Genomic DNA, 24,872 nt, shown 5'->3' on the forward strand with positions numbered 1-24,872 from the left:
TCAGGTTAATGGTTCTCAATTCAGCTGCATATCCAAATCAACTGCAAAGCTTGTAAAATACAGATCCCTGGGCCCCCATGTCCATATTTTTTGAATGACCATCTTTAGGTTGGGGCTAAGGGATCTGTTTTTTAAGAAAGCTTCCCTAGGTAGTCTGGCATTTGAGAACTATAGATTGGGTTCACCATCCCCTGACCCCTTCCAATCCTCCACATATTAAGGCTGAAGTAAAAAATGATAAGAGATTCATCCAAGGTCACAAAGTAGTTGGTGGCAAATCTAGGCATAAAGTCAGGTCTCTTGATAATCAATTTCTTTTCTACTTTGCTTCAAGTCACTTAATTTATCAACATGAAGGAGTTTAGCTAATCTTTAATTCCTTCACATTTCAAATTCTATAGTTGAATTTATTTCATGAAAATAAGAGAATATTCCTTAATAGGTAGACAGAAAAAAAAGGTAAAAGGAAAGGTTATTCAGACTTCACCCAATGTGTGTTGGCTTCTTGGTTAATCAGGTCCTAACTGTCCTTGAAAGTACTCAAGCCAGCTTGTATTTTGCGGAAGATCCTCCCACATCCTTGAAGTCCTTCAGGAGTCCTTCTCCTCTGTTCTTCGATAATGTACCAAGTATTCCAGTGGAAGATGATGAAAACCAGAATAATCCATCGCTGCCTCACGATAAAGGTTGGAGAAAAGGGAGAACGACTCAGAAAACTCCCTTTGAATGCAGCCAGTCTGAGGTTACATTCCTGGGCTTTGACAGAAAGACAGGGAGTGGGAGGAATGAGGACACTAGCAACGTGCCCAGTTCTGCTTGTGAAGAAAGTTGGTCTCCAAAGCCTGCAGCTCCATCCCAGGATGTGAGGGCCTCTGGTGTGAATAGGGACCCTTCTGCGGAAGTTCCAGGGCATTCCTACAGGAGCATGCCAGTGGAGGCTAGCTGTTCCTCTGAATTTTCCTGGAATGAATGTGAACAGTGCAAAAAGGCATCAGTTTCACCAGAAGATAAAGAAGAAAGCAAGTATTGCTGAGGCACCTGAGTACAGGTCTCATCCTGGGAAGACATTGTCTTTATTGGGAGCGCCAAGAGGATGATTGATGGTGAACTTGGGTAATGCAGATCAATGATCGGAACAATTCTATTCCATTCCTTCCAACTTGTAGAACAGAGTGGCTTAAAGTTTTGTTTTAGCACGATCATTGCCTCATGATCAAACCTGGACTAAATTAGAACCATTCAGAATTACTTAAGATTGTAGACTGTGACTTCAGACCAACAAAACAATCAAAACCTACCAAAATGGAAGTGGATTCCAGTGTCTTCTCCCTCAGCATCCACGTGACTCCTCAGAGCCTCCAGTCTGCCAGGTACACTCAGTTCAGTTGGATTCCCTTGTTTTGGTTTAGCTTGCTTGCGAAGGTCGTCAGAAACGTCTAACTTGTAAATGTTAATAGATACCATACCTTTTTAAAGAATTGCCTTTTTGCTTATTTCAATCAACTCTTAGTATATTTCTGTTCATCCCTGTCAAGTCTGCCTATCTGAACATGAGCCATGACATGCCCAAGATCTGTATTTCTGTATTTAAACTCTTAAGATAGTTTATCTCCTATAATATTGACTATTATTACAATTTTTTTTACATAGAGACTATTATATCCTGAATAGAATGTATGAAATTTTAATCAAGCCATTTTTGTTCCAAGAAAATGGCTGGTCATAAAGGCCTAGGTCAGTTTTTTCTTTGATGCCAACTCTGTGCCTTTACTGCTGGTGTTTACTAGATCTCCCCCTTTTGAAATCCTACCCAGTCTTTCAGGGCCCACCATAACTGCCATCCTCCAGGAAGCTTTCCTAATCTTTCCAGCCAATAGTAATCACTTTATCAGCATTTCCATAGCAATTTCTTTTTTTTTTCCATTTTTAAAGATTTTTAATTGAAGTACAGTTGATTTACAGTGTTGTGTTAGTTTCTGGTGTACAGCAAAATGATTCAGTTAGACGCATATATACATATTCTTTTTCATGTTCTTTTCCATTATGGTTTATTACAGAAAATTAAATATAGTTCCCTGTGCTATTCAGTAGGACCTTGTTGTTTATTTTATATATAGTAGTTCGTATCGGCTAATCCCAAACTCCTAATTGACCCCCCCTTTCCCCTTTGATAACAATGTTTGTTTTCTGTGTCTGTGAATCTGTTTATGTTTTGTAAATAAGTTCATTCGTATCATCTATAGCAATGTCTCTGTATTTCTGTTTTATATTTGTCACTTTCTGAATTATATCCAAGTTGCCTGTGCTATCATCTCTCTCTTCCTAGATGGTAAACTCCTGTATTAGTTTCCTACTGTCGCTGTAACAAATTATCACAAGCTTAGTGGCTTAAAACAACATAAATTAATTATTTTACAGTTCTAGAGGTCAGAAGTCCTTGGCATTCCTTCTGAAGGCTCTAGGGGAGAATTCGTTCCCTTGCCTTTTCTAGCTTCTAGACACTGTATGCATTCTTTGGTTCATGGCTTCTTCCTCTATCCTCAAAGCCAGCAACATGACATCTTTAAATCTAGATCTCTCTCTGAACTCTTTTTCATCACCACTTCCTCTTTCTTTGGCCCTCCAAAGGATCCTTGTGATGGCATGGGGCCCACTCAGATAATACAGGAAAACCTCTGCATCTTAAGATCCTTAATTTAATCACACCTGCAATGTCCCTTTTCTCCTCTAAAGTCATATATTCACAGGTTTCTGGAATTAGGACATGGACATCTTTGGGGCCATTACTCTGTCTGTCACATTCCCTGACTGTGTAGGGTCCATCTCTTCAGGGCCTAGCATGTTATCCTATACAGAGCAGGTGTTTCCTTATAAGTTAAATTGAGTTACATTATCTCTGTGAACCCACATAATCAAAAATTCAGCTATAATAAACATTCCGGAGTAAATGAACAAAGTGGGGATAATGACTGTCTTTATGATGATGGACAGAAACACTCCACGAAAACCATTTCCAGAGGATTTACAGAATCTCCCTCTCCAGGATGTTTATAATAAAAGGGCAGACCTCTAGTTTTCTCTGCATCAAAGGAATAGGCCTATGATTGTTTTTTGTAGGTTTTTTTTTTTTTTTGATAAGTCAGTACGGTTGAGTTAATCATAGTCAGATTGGAGTCCAGATTCAAGAACAATTAATCAAAGAAGGAAGTCATCAGAAATCAGGGTCAGGTTAACAGACCAAGGTCAGAAACATGGAGCTACAATTCTGGGAAAAAGGATCTCATGGCAGGAAGTGAGGTTCAAAACACAATAAGCCTTAGCCTGATTGACAAGCCAAATAAAAGCCCCAGGCAAGCAGTTGGGAGAGGCCATCCCTGAGGGCTGGTCTGGGGGGACCTGGCTGCCCAGTGATGTCTTCCCCATCTGAGCATGAAGAATGTGTTCACAGTGCTCCCAAACTGCCCATATGCTAAGACTATCAGGGGAAAGCGTTGCCCTAGACTCATGTGATTTTACCTCTTGTGACCTGTCCGGTTTGAAAACTCTTGATTATACACGTTAATCAAGGAATCAGTAAAAGTCTTCAACATTTGGCCTTATATATCACCAGCCATTCTGAGGCCGATTCAGCTTGTCTTATGTAGTCTGAAAGTATTTTGGCTGAATCGGGCAAATAAGCCTAGAATTGTGTGAAGTTGCCACTAATAATTCAAACGAGGTAATCAAGATAATCAAGAACTGACTCTGTGTTAAACTGCTTTTCACTTTGAATCCGAATCCCCCAGTACCTTCAAAGAGAGATCATTAAGGAAGCTCTGATTGACAGCAGGCCCACACCATTATTCATCACATGTGTAATCCGTTGGTATGATGTTGATTTGAACTTGCTTAGTTGACTTAAAGCAGTGTTTCTCAAAAAAAAAAAAACAAAAAACAAACAGTGTTTCTCAAACTTTAACATGCAGCAAAATGACATGGAAGGCTTGTTAAAAACACAGATTGCTAGCTCCCAACCTATTCCATGGGATTTTGCTTAGCACTGAGTAGAAGCTCTAGAAATACTATTAGTCAATGATCTTTTTAACTAGATCACCTTGCTAGGGTGTGACTATTTTAGACATCTTAAAGACCAAGTCAGATTAGCTGGCAATAACCTAATTAATGATATGGTAAGCAGATACCACTGTGGCTAGAAATTACCAGAATTTTCTATTGAGTGATGCAGTCCTTACTAGATTTGCCTTCTAGTGGGTGCATTAATAAATGTTAACTGTTAGGAATTAAATCTTGCATCCTGCTACAGGCAATAAGAGGATACCTTTGTGGCTTCATAATGTAAAGACTAAGACACATGAAGAAACCAATAATGAGCCCCCAAGTGTTTCCTCTGATCAGCAAACGTGAATTAGTAAAGAATTTCACTCGTCTTCATCCTTATAACGCACCATGGGCAATCCTCCAGGCAGATCCTATTTACTTGATAGGTTTTTGTGCCATTTTGCAATCCCCAAAACATGAAGAAAGTATTTTGTTGTTTTTGAAATTAGGTATGGGATTTCTGACGTAGTCAATTTTATTGGCTTCCGGAGAATTGTTATAACGATCTGTGACCCACTGCATAATTGTGAAGTTTCATAAGGTGGTACATCCTCTTGTGTAAAACAGCTTTTATGACCTGAGGTATGATGAGTCTAGGAAGTGAGGGTTATGTGAGTAGCATTTATGAAGAATCAAGGCACTGTGTTAGCTACTAGGGTACCAAGTAAGGAGCAAACATTTTAGAAAGGACGAAAAGGCATCTACCCAAGTTAACTGTTCAGTGACATCTGTTATTTGAACCATAAACTATTGGAACCGAAAGTAAGGGCTGAAAGGGTGAGGAAGAGGTCTTACCCTTTTTACTGTGCACTTTCGAGAGGGCGAGGAAGGTGTCTTGGAGAAGCTTCCTGGAAAGAGAGAAGGGGTTAAGAGAAATAGAAAAGAACACCCAAGAAGCACTCCAGGATGGATACCCAGGGAACCAGGGGTCCACAGCTCTACCAGACCTCTGCACAGCCCCATCTCTGGGGCTGGAAGGATGGGGTGAGGGCAAAGGGAACCGGGTCCAGAGCTGTGGGTGTTTTTTTCCATTTAACCTTTACAGCCACCGTGAAGGTATGAATCCCATTTTATAGATGAGGAAACTGACTCAGGGTGGGTATGTAACTTGCCTAAGGTCGTCCCAGATCTGGAGGAGCCAGGATTTGAACCCACCTCTGTCAGACTTCAAAGCCCATGGTCTTTCTTGTACTCGACATGACACAAAGAAGCCACTGCAGATTCAAGCCCCTATGCAAAGGTCATTTGTCGATTCTAAAACTTTTCAGTAGGGACAGAAGCCTCACCATGTTTCCTGCCTTTTTCATTATTCTGTTCCTCTGCTTCAGGCACCCACCTCTGCAGTCATTTGATATGAGTTCAGTGGATTCATTCATTCATTGAATAAATATTTACCGATGGCCTCCTTTGTGTCAGACACTGTTCTAAGAGCTGGGGATACAGTGAAGATCAAAACCAACAAAAATCCCTGCCTTCATGGAACTTACATTTGAGTGAAAAATGAGTGAGTGGATGAACAGGAAATACTGTGGGAGAGTTGTAATCTCAGTTCTATCACTGACCAGCAGATCTCCGTGGGACCAGCCAAACTGAGTCGTCTCAAAAAAGAGTATTCTCCAGACATAGACCCTGGCTTCTCTGCCAGCTCTTTTGTCAGGATTCAGAGAGGTTTTCTCCTTGTCCTGTGCTATAGCTCATGTCTCCACGCTAGCCTGTGGCTTCGCTGTTAGTGTCTATGGCATACTTTGTGGCAATCATGACAGCACTTCTTCCACTGACCTATGACTTCTTCAGGGCATTCATTGGGCTACTGATGCCATCTTCAGCAGGCTTCTGCTAAGAAATTTGAAGCATCTACCCATGCCTCACTGCACCATCACCCCAAGCTGGAACTGCCTGTTGACTTCTCTCTCCTCCATAAAACTGAAACTTCCATGAGGGCAGAGGCTATATCTTGCTCCTTTGGTATCCCTAACAGCTAGCACAGTACCTCGCACATACTAAGGCCCAACGAATATTTGTAAAATGAATGAATTGAATAATCCTTCAAAACCTCTTCAGAATCGTTGGTATCTAGTGTCTCAACATGGTCATCTAGATTGCACCCAAAGTCTGTCTAATATCCAGACTGTCACCAATCATTTGCTTAAATGGTTCCATTTCACCATTCTTGGATGAAAGTTATGAATTTCAAATATTAATATCTGTGATATCTTTGAAAAGAGGAATTAGAAATTGTATACGTTGCTTATAAATTTGCTTCACGGTGAAAAACATTCCCAAACCGTGTCTACGCAATGATAAGCCAACATTTTGACAGGGAATAAACTGATGTTTGTTGTATTTTGCTTCCATCTTTCTGTCCCAAATTATTTATGTGTATTTGATGGTCCATTAGATTTTATTGCAGGTATTTCCTTGGGAGGCATTTTTATTCCAAAGATGCCTACCAAACCTGCATTACCCACCAAACTTTCACTTAAGAGCCTTCTTACTGATGTCATCTGCCTAATTGCAAATTGTTGTGGTCATCTGTATAAGTAGCAAGAGAGTATTTCCAATGTTTTTCAGTGGCTCCTTAGTTTTAAAACTTTCTTATAGACAAATGTTAGTTGGGATAGAGGGTAGGAAGGTAGGAAGAGTGTACTTGCAGGAGATTCAGACTCAGTTAATATTGGTGTATTTAGTTCTATGCTACCTGCATTCACACATCATCTAAGCTATTGAGCTGGGTTCTGTTACTATAAGATCAAGGAAAATGAGGTTCCAAGAAGTTGACTCTCATTCTGAGTCACACTGATGGGGAGACAAACTGAAAATTCTTTATTTAAGCCCAGGAAATACCTGCTCTGAAAAGGAGTAAATTAAAAAATTAAAAGTATCCCGTATTTGAAAATGAAAACAGCTAATAAATATGTTTTTATTATTTTTAATTATTATTTATTTTGTCCTCACAGATGGGCAAAGATTAAAACAATTGACAGGAGTATGGGCAAATGGGTATTCTTATTCACTATTGGCAGGAGTGGAGATTAGTACAGCCTTTCTAGAAGGTAGTATGTCAAAATTTTAAATGGTGAGACACTTTTACCCAGCATTTTGTTTAGGAATTTATCCTAATGAATAAAAGTTTCACAAGTGTATAAACATGAGGGCAAAGATATACTTTTTAGTGTTTGCATATTAAAATATTGGAAACAGCCTAAATATCCTTCCATAGAAGATGGGTTAAATAAATTACAGCACAAATATACAATTGAGTTGTATGCAACTAATTAAAAATTGTTTAGATCTGTGTTTATTGCTATAGAAAATTTGTCCCTGAAATATTATTGAATGAGAAAGCAGACTACCAAATAGTGTGTTTAATATGGGCTCATTTATAACATTAGATATTTTAAAATAATATGTGTTTCATAGAGAAATCTTCGCTAAAAAGTTAATGATGGTTTCTTTCTGGGCTGTGGCGTTTGGGTGCTCTTTACTTTCTTTAGACTTTTATGTATTTGAAGTTTTTATAATGAGTATGTGTCACTTTTATTATCAGAAAACAATAAAGCTATTTTTATTTTGGAAAAAAATGTTCTCTAGATTTCTACATTTGCCTGACTCTTCGCTCAGCTGTGCCCTCGGTAACAACTGGCAACTGGTAATAATGCTTTTATTCCAATGCCCTTTATTATTTCTGTCTTCCAACCCTAGTGACTGGCGCTTCCACATAGATTTGTCTGGTATCCCCTGAGTAACAAGTTTTGAGAGGGCTTATAAAAGAAAAGTCCAACAGGCAAAAACCAAACAAGCTGAAATACAGAAGAATGGAGAAGAGATCACAGTACACAACTGAGAATATCTGTAATTAAATATTAGTTGATTTTGGTAAAATCTTTAAAAGTTACCCTTAAGATCTATACTTGCTTCAAGTACTTCAAGAAGCAACCTACAGTTAAATTAGGGCTTCCCTGGTGGCGCAGTGGTTGACAGTCCGCCTGCCAATGCAGGGGACACGGGTTCGTGCCCCGGTCCAGGAGGCCCGCGTACCGCGAAAAAAAAAAAACCCCAAAACAAAAAAAAAAACACAAAAAAAGAAGCAACCTACAGTTAAATTAAAGATCTTTGGGGAGATAAATTTTTCACCCTTAAGTATCCACACCCCAGACTTGTGCCCCACTATCTGTTTCTAGCCTACACAAAAATTTTAACTTGCTGAATTTAGTAGACTCTGGTTATCATTATCAACTGAAAATAAAACTTGCAACAGTGCAGAGAAAGAACGGCTGACTACCGTACTTTTCTCCAGCAGGTAGAGGTGGAGGCTGTATAACAAAGCTAACGGGATCCACAATAACACATGAATTATAAAGGGAAAAAGCAAAGTATACGCTAGGGTAAAATACCAATTCTGATGAGCTCTATCTGAGACTGTTGTGGACATAACGAAGTTATGGAGTGTGTAAATATAAAAACACTTCCTAGGCAAATCCAGCTGAAAGATAAATGAATGTTGGCTTCTTAAGAGCATAACATAGCCACAAATTTTGTTCTTTTATACTAAATTAATGTGTTGGTGCTATTCTTGTATTTCCTAGAAGGGAAATGCCAGGTAATCCCAATGGTACCATCATTACAAAGATTTCAACAAAAGAGAAGTTAAGGAATCCAATACATAAATACAGTGTAAAATGGAATCATTCTGAACAGCACGTTGGAGTGAGGTAGAAATAACTTCTGGTGGTCTTCCTAGTCCCATTATTCATAATGATAATTTCATGTCCTTCTGAAAGTGTACAGGCAAATTATGGTGTACTTGCAGGACCATTAAACACTGGATCTTGTGATGTTTTTAAATGTTTGTAACAGGATTTTTAAATAAGGGCTGCAGTGACTTCAGCCAAGGGCAAATATTAATCAATGACCTTTTATTGTTTTTATTTTATATACCTGGAGGAAAGGGTGTGCTGACCTCCCAGTATGCGTACAAAGCCAAATATGCACGTTTTACGTTAACTCGCTGCCTGCAGCTCTAAGGCCCTTTGCTTTGTGATAGGAGGCAGAGCGATCTCTGACATTTTCATTATGCATCTGTCTGGCAGTTTGAAGCAGGAGAAATAATTCATGTGATTGCTAGTATCCTGTCTTGGCCATTAAAATGTATTTCCCTAATAAAAAAATTATCGCCATATTTTATAAGGCATAGTCTGACATGTCTTCTTCTTTCTCCCCATCTCATATCCTGGCATCATCGCTCCTGATTTCAATAGTCATGTGAGTGAACCAAGTAGCATTACTGCATCACAGTTAAAAGATCTCATTGATTACAGTGAAGCCACACTTAAACTTCCCTTCAGCCACTGTTCCCATGGCCACACTGGACCCTATCGCCACCTGAAGCTGCTACACATCAGGAATCACAGTATGTTGTCCTTGACTTTATAAAGACCTCCCATTATCTGATCTCTCCATTTTTTTTTTTTTTTTTTAAAAGAAGATGTTGGGGGTAGGAGTTTATTTATTTATTTATTTTTGCCGTGTTGGGTCTTCCTTTCTGTGCGAGGGCTTTCTCTAGTTGTGGCGAGCGGGGGCCTCTCACTGTCGCAGCCTCTCCCGTTGAGGAGCACAGGCTCCGGACGCACAGGCCCAGCGGCCACGGCTCAGAGGCCCAGCTGCTCCGCGGCATGTGGGATCCTCCCGGACCGGGGCACTAACCCGCGTCCCCTGCATCGGCAGGCGGACTCTCAACCACTGCGCCACCAGGGAAGCCCCTGATCTCTCCATTTTGTCCGGGCCTATCAGTGATCCTCTCCCATCTGCTCCACGTTTTTTCCTTTGCATAAGCTGGGCCATGCGTTCATCTGTATCAGTGATTGTGCTTATGGAGAAATAGAACCCCTACTAGGTGTTTCAAACAGATGAAATTTAATATTGGGAATCGGCTATCAAAGGGTTGGAAAGCCTAGAAGAGCGAAAAGAGGAAAATGTGAAGTTACCCAGAGATTAATAACTACAGGAAGCCATTCTCACTCTTATGGATGAAAGAGAAAAAAGGGAAAATGTATAACTAAGAGCCCACGACCCCTGTACTGCTGAGGCTGCTGATAACTTGCTGCCGATGCTTCTGGAATAGTGTTGCCAAGGAGAAAAGCAGGAATGTGGACGGAACCACCACCTGTGCTGCTGCCAGGGGCCCAGTAAGAAGCAGGGAAAGAAAAACCTCTATTTCTTCCACATCCCATTATGAGAAGTTAGCTGCCAAGGGCATCTAGGAAATACAGGGGGTTTTTTTGTTTTTCTTTTGGCTGCCTTGGGTCTTCGTTGCTGCGCGCGGGCTTTCTCTAGTTGCGGCGAGCGGGGGCTACTCTTCGTTGAGTTACGCGGGCTTCTCATTGCGGTGGCTTCTCTTGTTGCAGAGCACAGGCCCTAGAGTGTGCAGGCTTCAGTAGTTGCAGCACGTGGGCTCAGTAGTTGTGGCTCATGGGCTCTAGAGCGCAGGTTCAGTGGTTGTGATGCATGGGCTTAGTTGCTCCACGGCATGGGGGATCTTCCCAGACCAGGGATTGAACCTGTGCCCCTTGAGTCGGCAGGAGGATTCTTAGCCACTGCACCACCAGGGAAGTCCTGGAAATACAGTTTTGTCTGAACTATAGTGGAAAGCACAGACAGGCAAGCATGGCGCTAAAAGCCAAAAGACAAATCCTACTCTTCAGCTGTTCAGCATTTATCCTCACCCTTGTACCCTTTATTTAACCTTGCAGTAACAATAATAGTATCATACAAATAACCCTAAAATAATTCAAGATGCTGTCACTCTCCCAAAAGAGGAGACACAAGGTCTCTTCAGTCATCATTTCTGTCTCTAGGTGATCTTAATTTATCTTCCACCTGGATTTTCTAAGAATAAAGGTAATCATCACCAACATTTCTTGTACAGAAGAAATGAGAGGGAAAAATAAAAATTGGTTAATATACGCAAATACAAAACAAAGGAAATATGCATGGCTGCTGTGGTCTTTGTTTCTATAATTTGTCACGAGGCTTTAATTTGTATTTACAATGTGCTTTTTTTTAGTCTCCTTCCATGTTCCCTTTGCCCTCAGCCAGCACCCTGGTTGTCTATGTTTCCTTCCCTGATGGCGTGCACCGAACCTTCATTCCTGAAGGCTTATTCCTCAGTGACCCTGCCTTTATTAGTGTGTAACCACTGCACATTAACTTTTACCCCTGGATATGGAACTATTAGCAAAGCAGAATTCCCTGGATTCCCAACCTAGTCCTTCCTGCCCTCGCTGTGCTCACCAATCTGGTCTCCCCTTGAAAACTGCAATCAATCCCCAGAGCCAGTGTAATGACCTACTTCTTTCTTCTTGGTTCAGTGGCACAAAGAGCCCCGAAAGACAGTCCCTCAACTTCCAGTTCGGTGAAACCATGGTTGTGTCCACAGGGATCATTTCTCACTTGAGATCCAGGACCTTTAAGTTAGCAGAGTTCTGAGTCTGGGACGAAGAGATGGGAAGCAAAAAAAAAAAAACATGTGAGCAGGTATTTTTATTTTTCACAGCATCCTGGTCATTGAAAACTGGGGAAAAATTTAAATCATCAATAACTCTCTTAAAATATATAGTCAAATCAAATGTAATACTTTCAATAGGGTAGGTGAAAAGAATATTAGTTATTCTGTCATTTAATTTGGTTATGTTACTGTTAATTTAGTCTAAGGTTGTGCTGGGTGGAGATACATGCATGCACATATGCATGTGTGTATGTGCTTGTCTGCGGTGTATGTGTGTGTGTGTCTCTCGAATTCATCACTTTATACTAGCTCTTACTGAGCTTGTGGACCTACCAAGGTCTTGAGGTCTTTTTCACATAACCTGCTGATAGCACACCTCTCCTTCATCCTTTCCTTGTGTAATTGATTTTTATGAAATAAAACCCAGAGTATATTACATTTGCATTTTTATAACACTATCCAACCATTTTTAAATGACTTAATATGCCTCGTGCTTCAGTGCCATCTTGTTTGTTTTGATTTATTGATCCCACCTTTTGAGCTTATCACGCTGCCTTTCAGCAGTCAGCTCCAGCCTCGCTAGCCTTCTTGCACGCCAAGCTCATCCCCATGCAGGACTTTCACACTCGCTGTTCCTCTGCCTGGAACTCTCTTCCCCAATAATTTCTCCCTCTGCTATTACTCTCTATCACCTTTTACACTGTATCCTTCAATTTATTTGTCAGTGCATGATATTATATATTTATTTGTTTATCATCAATCTTCTCTAGAGTATAAAATCCATGAGGTCAAGGACTTTCACTTGTTCACCGATGGATCCCTGCCACACTTAGAAAATTTCCTGAAACATAACAGATGCTCCATAAACATGTTTTGAATACATGAACTAGCTAGTCTTTAAAGAAATTTTTAATTGAATTATGGTTGATTTACAATGTTGTGTTAGTTTCAGGTGAAGTGATTCGGTTATATATATTTTTTTTCAGGTTCTTTTCCATTATAGTTTATTACAAGATATTGAATATAGTTCCCTGTGCTATACAGTAGGACCTTGTTGTTTATTCTATATACAGTAGTCTATATCTGCTAATCCCATACCCCTAATTTATCCCTCTCCCCTTTCCCCTTTGGTAATCATAAGTTTGTTTTCTATGTCTGTGAGTCTGTTTTTGTTTTGTAAATAAATTCATTTGTATTATTTCTTAGATTCCCCATATAAGTGATATCATAATATTTTCTTAAAATTTTTAATTTTATTATCCAGCCTTTAAGTTCTGTTCAGACTTGTATCATTGGCCGGTTTGATGAGATTGCTTTCTCTGTCCACAAAATTGTTGATAAAAAGTGCTCTACAGGATAAGGCCAGTTTCAGAACCATGTGGCACTCCACAGAGTACTTTCTTTGAGGTTAATGTCTTTCCAATAATTTTTAAAAATTAGGAATAAATTCAACGAACTCTGATTTCATCTCATTTTCCAAATACTTCTCTATCTTGAATGCAAGATATGATCCAAGTTCTTTAAGTAGTGCAAGAGGGACTTCACAAACTGGTCCCAAACAATTTTTCCGTCATTTATATCCCATCACTACCTGCTTCCTGCCTCCTTTCCATAGACTTTGTATCTTTCATTCTAGTCCCACTAAACTTGTTATGATTCCTGAAGCATACCACGTCCCTTCTCATCTCCATGCCTTAGCACATGCGGTTCCAGCTATCTGGAATACCCTCCTCTCCCATCCCCACCTTCGGCTAGGTCCTTCCTTATACACCATCCACGACCTAGCATAAATATCACTTTCTCCATGAATCCTTCCCAAACTTCCCTGGGTGATTAATCACCCACTCCTCTGTTCTCCCTCAGTAATTTAGATGTTTGTCCACTGTTGCATTTTGCTTATTGTTTGTAATCTTTACCATATTATTTATGTCTCTTTTCAGTGTTAAGATGCTGACCTCCTCCAGGTATGAAGTTAGATACTGATGGATATCTACTGGATAAATGAAAAACATAATGAAATATTTAGTTCATTTCTTGTTACAGCTTTAAAAACGCAGGTCGTGCCCAGTAGGACTGGCTTCCATCAAGGATGACATTGACATTGGTAAGGTTTTTGGGATCCATCTTAGCCTTGCCATCTCAGAGACCTGAATTCCTCAGTCTGTTTGGAATGGACTTACTCTCAGTGCCAGAGCTGCATTGATCAGGTTCATGGAGGTTTATAAAAATCAGCATACTAATTCTCTACTTTCTAATGAAAAAGTATAACTGTCCAGAGAACTGAAATCCTCAAGTCAACTTATTAGTGCATTGTGCCCCTGGAGGCAAGTTATATTGGAAGCAATATGATATGGCCCAGGGGAATTCGTTGATCTTAAGTATTCCTCAATGAAGGAAGCTTTAGACTGTCTCATGCACTAGAGAAGTAGTCTCTCCAAGGAAACTTGGTGCTTAACCAAGACTGCCACGCCTGGGCAGGGCCTGGGTGATCACCTTCAACATGTCTGCTAACTCTCCATTTCCTGTGCAGCTTTGGTCAACCCACATCTCTTGGCCCAGACAGGACTTAAAGAAATTTCACTAAATGTCTGGTGACAAAGTTATGTTTGTATCTGAGTTCCCATTCTTCCCATTTATATAATCGTGGACGCTCTCCTGGTTTGTTCCTGTTCATATTTACTGTGTATAGATTTAACTAACTTAACTCCAAGGACAACTATATTTCCACCTCATTGCCAACCCTGTTTGATGACAACAAGACCTAAAAGGGTTGAGTGGCTAATCAAGGTCTTAGAACTTCTCAGTGGAAGAGGCAGAAATTCATCCCTGGTCTTGTTGCTCTAATCTGGTATGCTCTCTATTATTATTTTCATGTGGAAATCCCTAATAATTATTCAAGAAGGACTAGTTCTTAGCCTTTTTTACCTGATTAAACACATGTTTTTTCAAAAGGCTTAAAAACTTTGACACATTGTTGGCACATGTATGAATCTATCCTATGGAAATCATATCCTATGGAGGTACAAAAATTATAGCTAGAAGGATGTTCATTGCTACATGGTTTACAATAGTAAATAGCTGAAAAGAACCTAAATGTTCAACAACAGGAAATTTGTGAAATTATAACTATAGTTATTAACATAGTGTTATAAAGAATGTTCACCTTACATTGTTAAGTTGGAAAAGGCAGATTACTAAACACTATGTAAAATAGGATCCTACTTTTTGCAAAAAGAAAGTATATGGATACCTAAATATAGAAAAAGAACTAGAAGCAAATAAAAATAAAGAAAGTGGTTAGGATTATAACGATGTTTTTCCTTTTTTGGCTTATTTGTTTTTTTAAAATTTTCTACAATGAACATGTATTCAATTTTAAAAATGATTGCCATTATTAAAATAGTTGAAAATTAATTTTCATAATCTTATTTGATGGGATTTGAATAGAAAATAAAAACCATATGCAACAGTATATCAGTATTTTCATTATGTAGCTTTCTGTGTAAGAAAGCTGCTTTTATCTTTCTACTTCACATGTTATTAATTTCCTGTAGTGATATTCCACTAGAGGAGCTCTTTAAACTTATTAATCGCCTGTATTTCTATCCACATAAATGCAGACAAGTCTTTTTTGTTGTTGTTCTCTGGGAGAGACTATTAAAAGATAGTGAGGGTAATGACCCCCAAGCAAATATTCAAGGGACGCAGCTGAATTTGTTCGAATACTACAGTGATGTGATACCAATTACGCTTCTGTTTCCAGTGTGGGAGAGTAAAGTGTATATGAAAGCTGCAGAATGCACTTCTTCATAGTCTATCCCCCACAAATGTTGCTCCATTGGAATGGAGACTGCAGGAGAACACCGGTAGACCAGCATGAAATATCCTTCCACTGGTCAGTCATACCACGTTTGTAGGTGAAGTGCAGCAGCAGTTGGATCAAGGAATGTTAATATTTCATTATAACTCAATTGAAATTTAATTCAGTTTCTGAATTCAGAGGATTTAAAACCAGCATAATTGAAAGTCATAAAATGTAAAGTCTTCTGATTGTATTCTCTCATCCTCATACACTCGTCTTCCCTCCAGGGTTTCTTTGCTCACTGCCCACCTCCCTCCCAGACAGCTCTGCTCAGTCCGGTGGAATGGTCACTTGCTTGCACAGAAATGTCTCTTCATTCTCAACCTGCTCAAGATATTGTGTTAACAAAGACCATATCTTCCCATTATCTTAACAAAACCTGGCTCTCACCAAGAACGCTGCTTTGCTTCCTCTACAATTCGGTCCTGGGAAGGGTGCTCGTTCTTCCATGAACCTGGCACCTCTAGGGCAGGGAGGAGGAGGTCCAATCCTTCCAGCTGCACACCGCTGCTCCTATGCCATTCACCTCCCAGTCCAGGGAGGCTTCACGGTCATGTGTCCAGTGCAGTCACACGGGCCCCCATGCACAGAATTGTCCCAGGCTTGGGGGTTAATGCTTTGCAGTGGTCATCTTGAAACTCTTAACAATTGTTATGGGCTGAATTGTTTTGTCCCCCCAAAATTCATATTTTGAAATCCTAACCCTCAGTACCTCACAATGTGACTGTATTTGAAAATAGGGTCCTTTAAAGACCCTTTACTTAGGGTTAACTGAGGTCATTGGGATCGGCCCTAATCCAATATGACTGGGAAGAAAAGGAGATTCCTAATCTTATAAGATTCATTATAAGAAGAGGGGATAAGGACACAGACAGGAAAGACTACATAAAGACACAGGGAGAAAATGGCCATCTCCAAGCCAAGCAAAGAGGCCACGAGATAAACTAAACCTGCCACTATCTTGATCTCAAACTTCTAGCCTCCAGAAATATGATGATATAAATGTCTGCTGTTGAAGCCATTCAGTTGTAGTTCTTTGTTACAGCAGCCTTAGCAAACTAACGTAACAGTTTCACCTTTTAATTTGTACTTTGTAAATGAAGTCTGATGGAACAATGGAGCCTGCACCAGGGGCCTGGAGCCTTGGCTCCCATGGGGCTCCACCTTCCACTGCCTCCCCACCTTCCCTGGTCAGCTTCTTGCGTCTCACTCTCCCCTTCCCTGACCCCCAGCACCCTGGGTCCCATCCAGCCTTCCCCTTTCCACGCCCTCCCCAGGACAGTGATTGGGTCATGTCATCAGAACAAGCCTACTGGTGCTTGTTCCTGCTGTTGCCCTCCACCTCTGGTGAGGGACTGGATGCAGGCACAGGTAGGGTTTGAAGTTGGGGCAACACTGCCCTGTGCCATCTTCAGGGAGAGCATGGAAGCACCATCTCCTCTCCAGGCTGGCAGGGTCACAGTGTGTGTGCTTGAATCTCTTGCCCGACCAAATCCAGGCACCGGGCATGGGGTTGTTCTTCTGCTCTGGGGTGGCGTGGTGGGTTGAGGGAAGGGGAGACTGATTTCTTTGCCTTCAGCCGAGGTGCAGCATCTCAGGGAAGGTAGAACTGCTAAGCCGGTGTACCATGCCCTGAGTCATGGGACAGAGCCGCCACTGGGCACCTGTGAGGGTCTGCACTCACTCTGCAGGGATTCCCCTTGTCCAAGGGACCAAGGCATGAAATAGTAAATAAAAACACCATGACAGGTCAAGAGAGAGTGACTGCAGAAAAAAGAGAGTTGTTAATATTTCGGTACCTTTAACAGCACTATATTTGAACAAAGGCCTGCACAGTTTCATTTTGTACTGGGCCCTACAAATTACATAGCTAGCCCTGCTGAGCCCCATGCAAAAAGGTCAGCACTTTCAGGGCTCATACAATCTGGCTTTTTCACCCTCTCTCCTCAATACTCTTGCTTCTATACATACAATTTGCTTCCTTGGCTAGCATCTTTTTCCACACTCCTAGCTATTATGGTGTGGTAATCCATTACTAATGTGACGGACCCATCTACACCTAGCTCTCTACTTCACTGACCTTCAAATCCAGTCTAGGAGAGGAATTCGCTCCTGGAGCCCATCCTCCTGCTTTGCATTATGTAACTGCTCCACCTCTCAACCTCAGGGCCCAATTTAATCCATCAACTCTGGGGAAGGTCAACCAGCTGTGTGACATTGAACAAGTTAGCTGCTGCCTTTGAGACTCCGTGGCCTCACCTGTAAAATGAGGAGAGTAATTATTAACTTCACAGGTTTGCCGTAAGGTTAAATAAAATGATATACAAGCTGCGCTTAGCATGGCGCCTGGGACATAGGTGTTCTCGCGAAATGGCTAGCGTTTTCCCCACGGATCACACCTTCCTATCCCTCCGGCTCTCACCGGCGTACTCCCAGTGCCTTTCCAGTTCCCTGTGATGTGCATTCTCTGCGTCTGTACCAGGTGAGTCGAGGGGGAGTCCACTGCAGCACCCCGCAGACGCGGGCCTGCACACTCGCGGCCCTGCCGGCCTCAGCTGGTCTCGGGTGGTCCGTCACCTCTAGACCCAACAGCCCTTGTTAGAAGGCTTCCCTCCAAGCCTCCTTTCCTTTCTCTCCTCTGACTCTGAGCCATCCTCCCCTGCTTCAGAGGGAAAAAACCGGCAGCGGGTTTGCCTCTGCCCCCCCTCTTCTGCTGGTGGACAGATCTGCCTATCCTGCGCTCTTCTCTCCTTCCCTGTCTTTCTCCATCGGTCTTCTTGGCCTTTTCCGTCTATGCTCTAGACCCCCTTTCTCTCCTGTATTCGGTCATTTAGCCTTTGTACTTTACCGTCAACCTCTTATTTTTCCATGTCTGCTTCTCCTCAACATAGATACATGATTATATATATATTTTCAATGTTTAAGGGGAAACCCCTTCTTTGATCACATCTTATCTAACTCCTTATTCTCAGCCAGACTTTTTTTTTTTTTTTTTTTTTTTTTTTTGCGGTACACGGGCCTCTCACTGTTGTGGCCTCTCCCGTTGTGGAGCACAGGCTCCGGACGCGCAGGCTCAGCGGCCATGGCTCACCGGCCCAACCGCTCCGTGGCATGTGGGATCTTCCCGGACCGGGGCACGAACCCGTGTCCCCCCCCATCAGCAGGAGGACCCCCAACCACTGCGTCACCAGGGAAGCCCCTCAGCCAGACTCTTTGATAGAGCAGTTTGCACTGGCTCGCTCCCTTCCTTTACTTCCTGTTTGTTCCTCAGTTCCTTGAAGGAAGGCTTTGCCCTCCATGCCAGAAAGATTTGTCTTTCTGAGACAATCAGTGGCCTCCTAAGGGCCGATTCTGGTAATCAACATTCAGACTTCACCACCCCTGATTCCTCTGCAGCATCAGACATTGTTGAATTCTACTTCCTTACGGAAGGGCTCGCTCTCTCGCTCTCCTGTCTCTGTCTCTGTCTCTCCCCTTCCAAGAAATGACTCTCTTTCGGTTATATTACTACCATTTTGATTCCTCCCTCTCTTCTTTCTTCTCCTGTTTCTCCCCCTCACCCCTCCTTTCCCTCAGGTGTTGCCATTCTCTGAGCTTCCACCTCCACCCCTCTTCTTTTCTCCCTCTCACAGCCTTTCTTGATGAATTCATTTAGTCTCCTGGCTTTAACCGCCCTCGATTTTCTGAGGAGCCCACAGTGCCGGACTCCAGGCCCACTGGACCAGAGTAGCACGGTGGATTCAGCATTGATTAGCCACTCCGCGGCCAGCTGAATGGATTGGGAGCAAATCGGTTAACCCGTGTAAGTGTCAGCTTCCTCATTTGTACAATGAGACGAGTAAGATATATATATCTTAAGGGCTTATTGTGAGGATTCAAATAATGCAGAAACAGCACGGTTCCTGGCACATATAAATGATCCCATAAATGGTGGTGACGCTGCCACTGCTGCTGCTGCTAATGGTGGTGCTGTTTACGGGTAGCTGCTCTTCCACCCTTGCTGGGTATTTGGAAGACTCACCCATGCTCCCTCCCATCGGTTAGTAGTATTAACTGCGGACACTCTTTTGACCCACTGGCACCTCTTTCTATCCAGAATCACAACATCTGGAGCTGCTGCATGTTCTCTGCTTCCTCTCACGTCTAACCCATTCTCCTGTCTAACCCACAAAGAGCGGGGGGATGCTCTATCTTGCCTTCCTGACTTAAATAATCTTCTATCTGACTCAGTCTTTCTGAGGGCTGCAAACTTAAAGAAGCCCATTTTTGAACAGTCTCCCATACTATGTAAAGCCTAGTTAATACTGACATTCTCAGCATGTTTTTGTGCAGTATTTGTTACAACGCTGTTTATAGCCTTCGAACAGAGTGTGGGAGACACTATCCAACAGGATAAAGGCCTGTCCCCACTTCTCCCCTCCTCTGTGCCTCTCCCCAGCCCCTTGCCAAATTAGCTATTTCCACTTTATCTGTACCACAGCTCTGATCAGTCTTTTCTATAAATGTTTGCCTCTCAGCCACACTGAACTTCACTTTCAGTCATGTTTTGTCCCCAGAGCCTAACATGATGCCTGGCACACAACAGACCTTTAGCATCTATACAGGGATTAAAGAGATCAATGAAAAATACTGGAGAAATGCTTCCTCAAAATTCCACTAGGGGTCACTTTCTGTACGTTTTAGGAAGAAATAGTGCAGGCACGTAGTAAATCAATTCTTTATGAAAAATTCAGCTTGTGTTTAAATTTTTAAAGTCATCTGTTGTTTATTTAATGGAAACTGAAATGCTGTCATGTCGTACAAGCCTTGAAGCACGGTACGATGGCCAGCTCTTTCTGGTTGTACGGATAATGTCAATACTCATGTTTGTGTAAAAAACAAAATTGAACATAGCGTTTAATTTTGCATTTTAAGAATTCAGATCACTGAATTTATATGAAAGTTTCTTCCATATTTTTAGGTTAATATCCTTGGATAAGGTTAATATTTAGTTCAATATTCAATTTCAAATGTTTATTTATAGATTATCCCAAAGGCCTGTTCTTCTAAACCTTTATTTCTTTACCACACTTATTCTCATTTGACCTCAGTTGCAAAATTAATGGTATATTCCTACTGATTATCTTGATCTGCCTCATACCACAGAGATTTTTAATAAGGGGAGTGAAAGGGGGAGAAACTGACTTTACTAGCAATTAATAGCCACTTAAAAACAGTGCAAATACACTTACCATCGATATAATGCTTTACTATTTTGGTTACTCTCTCAAATATAAGACCGGCCTCCAGAAGAGCCGTGGTATCAAGATTCTGTTCTTAAGGGAAAATATTGTTCTTAGCAACACTGCAAATGTAGTAGCACAGCTATTGGTCAAACATTGAGTTTATACTGGCTGTCAACCTTCTAGGACACAGAAACATCAACGAATGATTAAATACCATGAGGTGAGCGCATTGACAACAAACGCTATGGGAACACGGGGGGGGGGGGGCGGAATTAGCTAAAGGACGGTTGCTTGATCAAAAGGGCTGCAAGGAGCATTTCCCATCAACTTGGGGAAAGTCCATGAAATGTCTCCATCCCATAACGGAAGTTTCCCTCTCTAATGACTGCAGGTGGATGTGGGTCATTTATCCACAGTATGTCAGGGAAAGCACATTAGGTAAATTTAGGTGTGTAAGCATATTTCATAGGGGTTTTGGTATCAGGAATGGTCACACCACTGTGGAAAACCCTCGACATTCACTGAGCTGGAGGAAGGTCTTGCTTCTTCAGCTTGGCTTTTTGCTCATCCCTGAGTTGATTCTGGGAAGAATTCTTGGAGTATCCTGGCCTGCATGAGCTCTTCTGACCAGCTCTACTCTGACTCCCCAGTGCGTGTATTTTCTCACATAATGGGAAGCTATTTCTGTGTCCTCTGCCTGGAACACCCTACCTGCCCACAATGGAATGAACCCTTCTTCTTCCTCCGGAATTTAACAGAATGGTCGACTTGAGGTTTTGGCTCAGTCTTTTCCTCAGAGAAAACCTTCCCTAACCTCTTAGATTAGGTCCAACTTCTGTTTTTTTTTGTTGTTGTTGTTGTTTTGCGGTACGCGGGCCTCTCACTGTTGTGGTCTCTCCCGTTGCGGAGCACAGGCTCCGGACACGCAGGCTCAGCGGCCATGGCTCACGGGCCTAGCTGCTCCACGGCATGTGGGATCTTCCCGGACTGGGGCACGAACCCGTGTCCCCTGCATTGGCAGGCGAACTCTCAACCACTGCGCCACCAGGGAAGCCCCCAACTTCTGTTTTGAGTTGTCTCTTAGCTCTAAATGCTTCTCTTTTGCAGCCCTTATCATTATTGCAATTTTGCATTGCTTTTCTGGTGTTCAAAGATAAACTGAGGCATATTAAAACTTTCAACAGTTTATTCAAGGAAAAATCGGTTGGAGTCAGGCAGTCATAAACCGGAAGTGGTTAGGAGCCCTCCACCCACAGGAGGTGGAGGAGAGATTTTTATAGAGAAAAGGTGGAAGCAAAGTAAGGAAATTATTGATTGGTTATAGCTTACAGCCTAGTTGGCTGTTTGTGACTGGTCGTCCTTATGTTTCACTTTTGTAATGTTGAGGCATTTCCAGCTTAGATTTTGGTTTTCTTATGCAGGCCGCCATGGCATCAGAGCCCTCTCAGTCTAATGGCCTCCTTGTTTAATTAAACACTGGTAATTATTTGATTAATTACTGACTCTCAGACTCAGCTGAAGCAGGAGAGCTCCAGGTATAACTTTGCCTACCGTTACCTAACAGTGTCTGGTGCGAAGTAAGCATTCAGTAAATATTTGTTGAATAAGCAAATGCACTTCATTTTAATTTGGCTGCACAGCCCCAGACTTTTATTTCTAAGACCCTATAAGCCTAGTATTGTTCTCTATAACTTCCTTTATAAAAGGTTGGAAAGGGCTTCCCTGGTGGCGCAGTGGTTAAGAATTCACCTGCCAGTGCAGAGAACTAGGGGTTCGAGCCCTGGTCCGGGAAGATCCCACATGCCGCGGAGCAACTAAGCCCGTGTGCCACAACTACTGAGCCTGCGCTCTAGAGTCCACGAGCCACAACTACTGAGCCCCTGTGCCACAACTACTGAAGCCCTCGTGCCTAGAGCCTGTGCTCCATAACAAGAGAAGCCACCGCAATGAGAAGCCCACGCACCACAACGAAGAGTAGCCCCCGCTCGCCGCAACTAGAGAAAGCCCGCGTGCCCGGGTGCCCAATGCAGCCAAAAATACATAAATTAAATAAATAAAAGGCTGGAAGGAAATAAAGCAGATTTACTAAGCGAAGTAAGAAAATTTAGACTCAGATATCAGACGTTCCCTTCCTCCCACTGGCCTTCCAGGCCCGCCCCCTGGGCCTTGGCAGCCGCCATGTTGCTAGCTGTGCTCTCATTTACAATGCATCTCTTACCTCACTTCTCTCTTCCCCATTCTTTAAGACCCCAACCCTCTGTCCCCAGCCCCTTCCCAAAACACTTATCATCCAAAAAATTCCTCCAAGGACAATGCCCTTTTCCATTTGATTGACAACAGTTTTATCTACTTATGTTTAATATTTCTCATTCTTGCTAGTCTCTGCGTCTTGGCTTTGCATAGCCAAGAATTTCTCCAAAGCTGTTCTATCTCCCAGATGAACTCTGCTGCACTTTTCAAACAGTAAATTTTTTCCTTCCTGCTGTCTATACGCTATTTTGATTAGAAAACAGAGCCTCCAAATCCTCAGTGACTTCAAAGTTGCGCAGCTTGTCAGTGATAGATTTTAGATCAGAATTTTTTTTTTTGGAGACTTCTGACTTTGAATCCATATACTTTCTGTACAGATCTCTCTCGTCTTCTAGCCTGGGAGTTGAGGGTGTGGAATTGTTAGCGAGCTCAGCACAGTGCCTGGAACATAGTAAGATTACGCTCCATGACTCTTTGCTGAATGAACAAGCTTGATCCTCTGTCCCTCAACATTCTTTTAGACGCAAGCTGCCCGGCCTGTCCCTCTGGCGCCAGTGACCAACTGTGACCATTAGAGGGCAGCAGAGGTGTGAAAAGCACTGGGGAGGGGATAGTTGAAGTGTCACAATGAAGTCAAATTCAGAAACATCAGACCCGGAAATGTTATGGAATACAAAGTGCAGCGTTTGTCAGATTTAGCAAATAAAAAGACATGACACTCTGGGAATACGTATATTTAAAAAATATTCATTGTTCATGTGAAATTCAAATTATCTGGGTGTCCTGTGTTTCACCTGGCCACGCTAACAAGTGCCGTTGCATGTGAACCAGACAGGTGCTCCAGAAGTGGCATTGGTCCTTAGAAGGGACCTGTTAGGAGGAATTGGATGGGGAAGTTGGTGAGCTTACAGAAGTCGATACAGGTGCTCGTCACATAGGGGATTGGCTAATTCAAGGTCAGCCAATATTAAAAGTCTGCTCTGGAGGAGAAGACTGTGTAATGTTACCCGGATTGATCTGGGTGACAGGCCCTTCCTCTGTCCCTTCCTGCACTGTGATGGCATCAGATGGTAACAGTTGAAAGAGGATGTGCAACTTCTCCACTTGTGGCCACAGATTGATTGGGTAATGATTGTTTAACCCCACACACTGTGACTGTTGTGACTTGTATCCACCTTCCCTTCTTAATCTTGTGGTCTCTCACCTTGTGTAACAATCCAATTCTCTTATTTCAGAATCTGCCATTTTCCACATATTTTTTCCTATGACATTCCCTCTCCTCTAAGGCTCATTTTCTTTTTGGGGCCCTCCTGAAATTTCACTTCTTAAGGGTTCCTTTCTCTAATTAAGTGGAGACATCCATTCTCAATCCAATTGTTAAACATGAACATTGAATAATTTAAGACACATTCATTTCCATACACATTTATTGAGGGCTTACTATGTAGGAGAAAAACTTCACCATTAAGAAACTTGTAATCTCGTTAATGAATTATAACATTAGAAACCAAAGGGGAGATCCTCCCTCTGAGAAGTGATTGATACAGGTTGCCAGAGAACAACTGGTCCCTTTGTAAATCACTGTTTTCATATTCCTATGAATTTACTTTGGGAAGTAACTTCAGAGTAAGAGAATTCATGAACATGTTACAAGTGATCTGTGAAATTGGGAATTATCAGTAGGGTCTTCTTTAAGTTCCTTTGTTTCTCAGAGAGCAGTTGTTTGCTTCTTCTTTTGAGGTAGGTAGAACTGACAAAATCTAGACTTACTTATTATATTTAAAAATGTAAAAGTGATTGAAACACACCCCCGCACACATACACTTACTGCTGCATGGCTTCAGGAAGAACGGGTAGTGATAACCGTCTGGAGGTGGAGGCTTTTAAGAATCCTAGGATGTTAGTATTCGATAGTTCAAAGAACTTTAGGGCT

General features: G+C 41.9%; 1 protein-coding gene across 2 annotated transcripts in view; it reads left to right on the forward strand.

The window, feature by feature from the left end:
* The window catches only part of IRAK3 (interleukin 1 receptor associated kinase 3), a 71,220-nt gene extending 63,541 nt beyond the window's left edge, over positions 1-7,679 (forward strand). For both annotated transcript variants that reach the window (XM_067697243.1, XM_067697242.1), the window contains exon 12: positions 518-7,679. In XM_067697243.1, coding sequence (XP_067553344.1) covers positions 518-1,033 — 516 coding nt within the window. In that variant the 3' untranslated portion in view covers positions 1,034-7,679. The remainder of the gene's footprint in view (positions 1-517) is intronic.
* The last annotated feature ends 17,193 nt before the right edge of the window (positions 7,680-24,872 follow it).

This window comes from Pseudorca crassidens, chromosome 11 (assembly GCF_039906515.1).
Source record: "Pseudorca crassidens isolate mPseCra1 chromosome 11, mPseCra1.hap1, whole genome shotgun sequence".
Lineage (NCBI taxonomy): Eukaryota > Metazoa > Chordata > Mammalia > Artiodactyla > Delphinidae > Pseudorca > Pseudorca crassidens.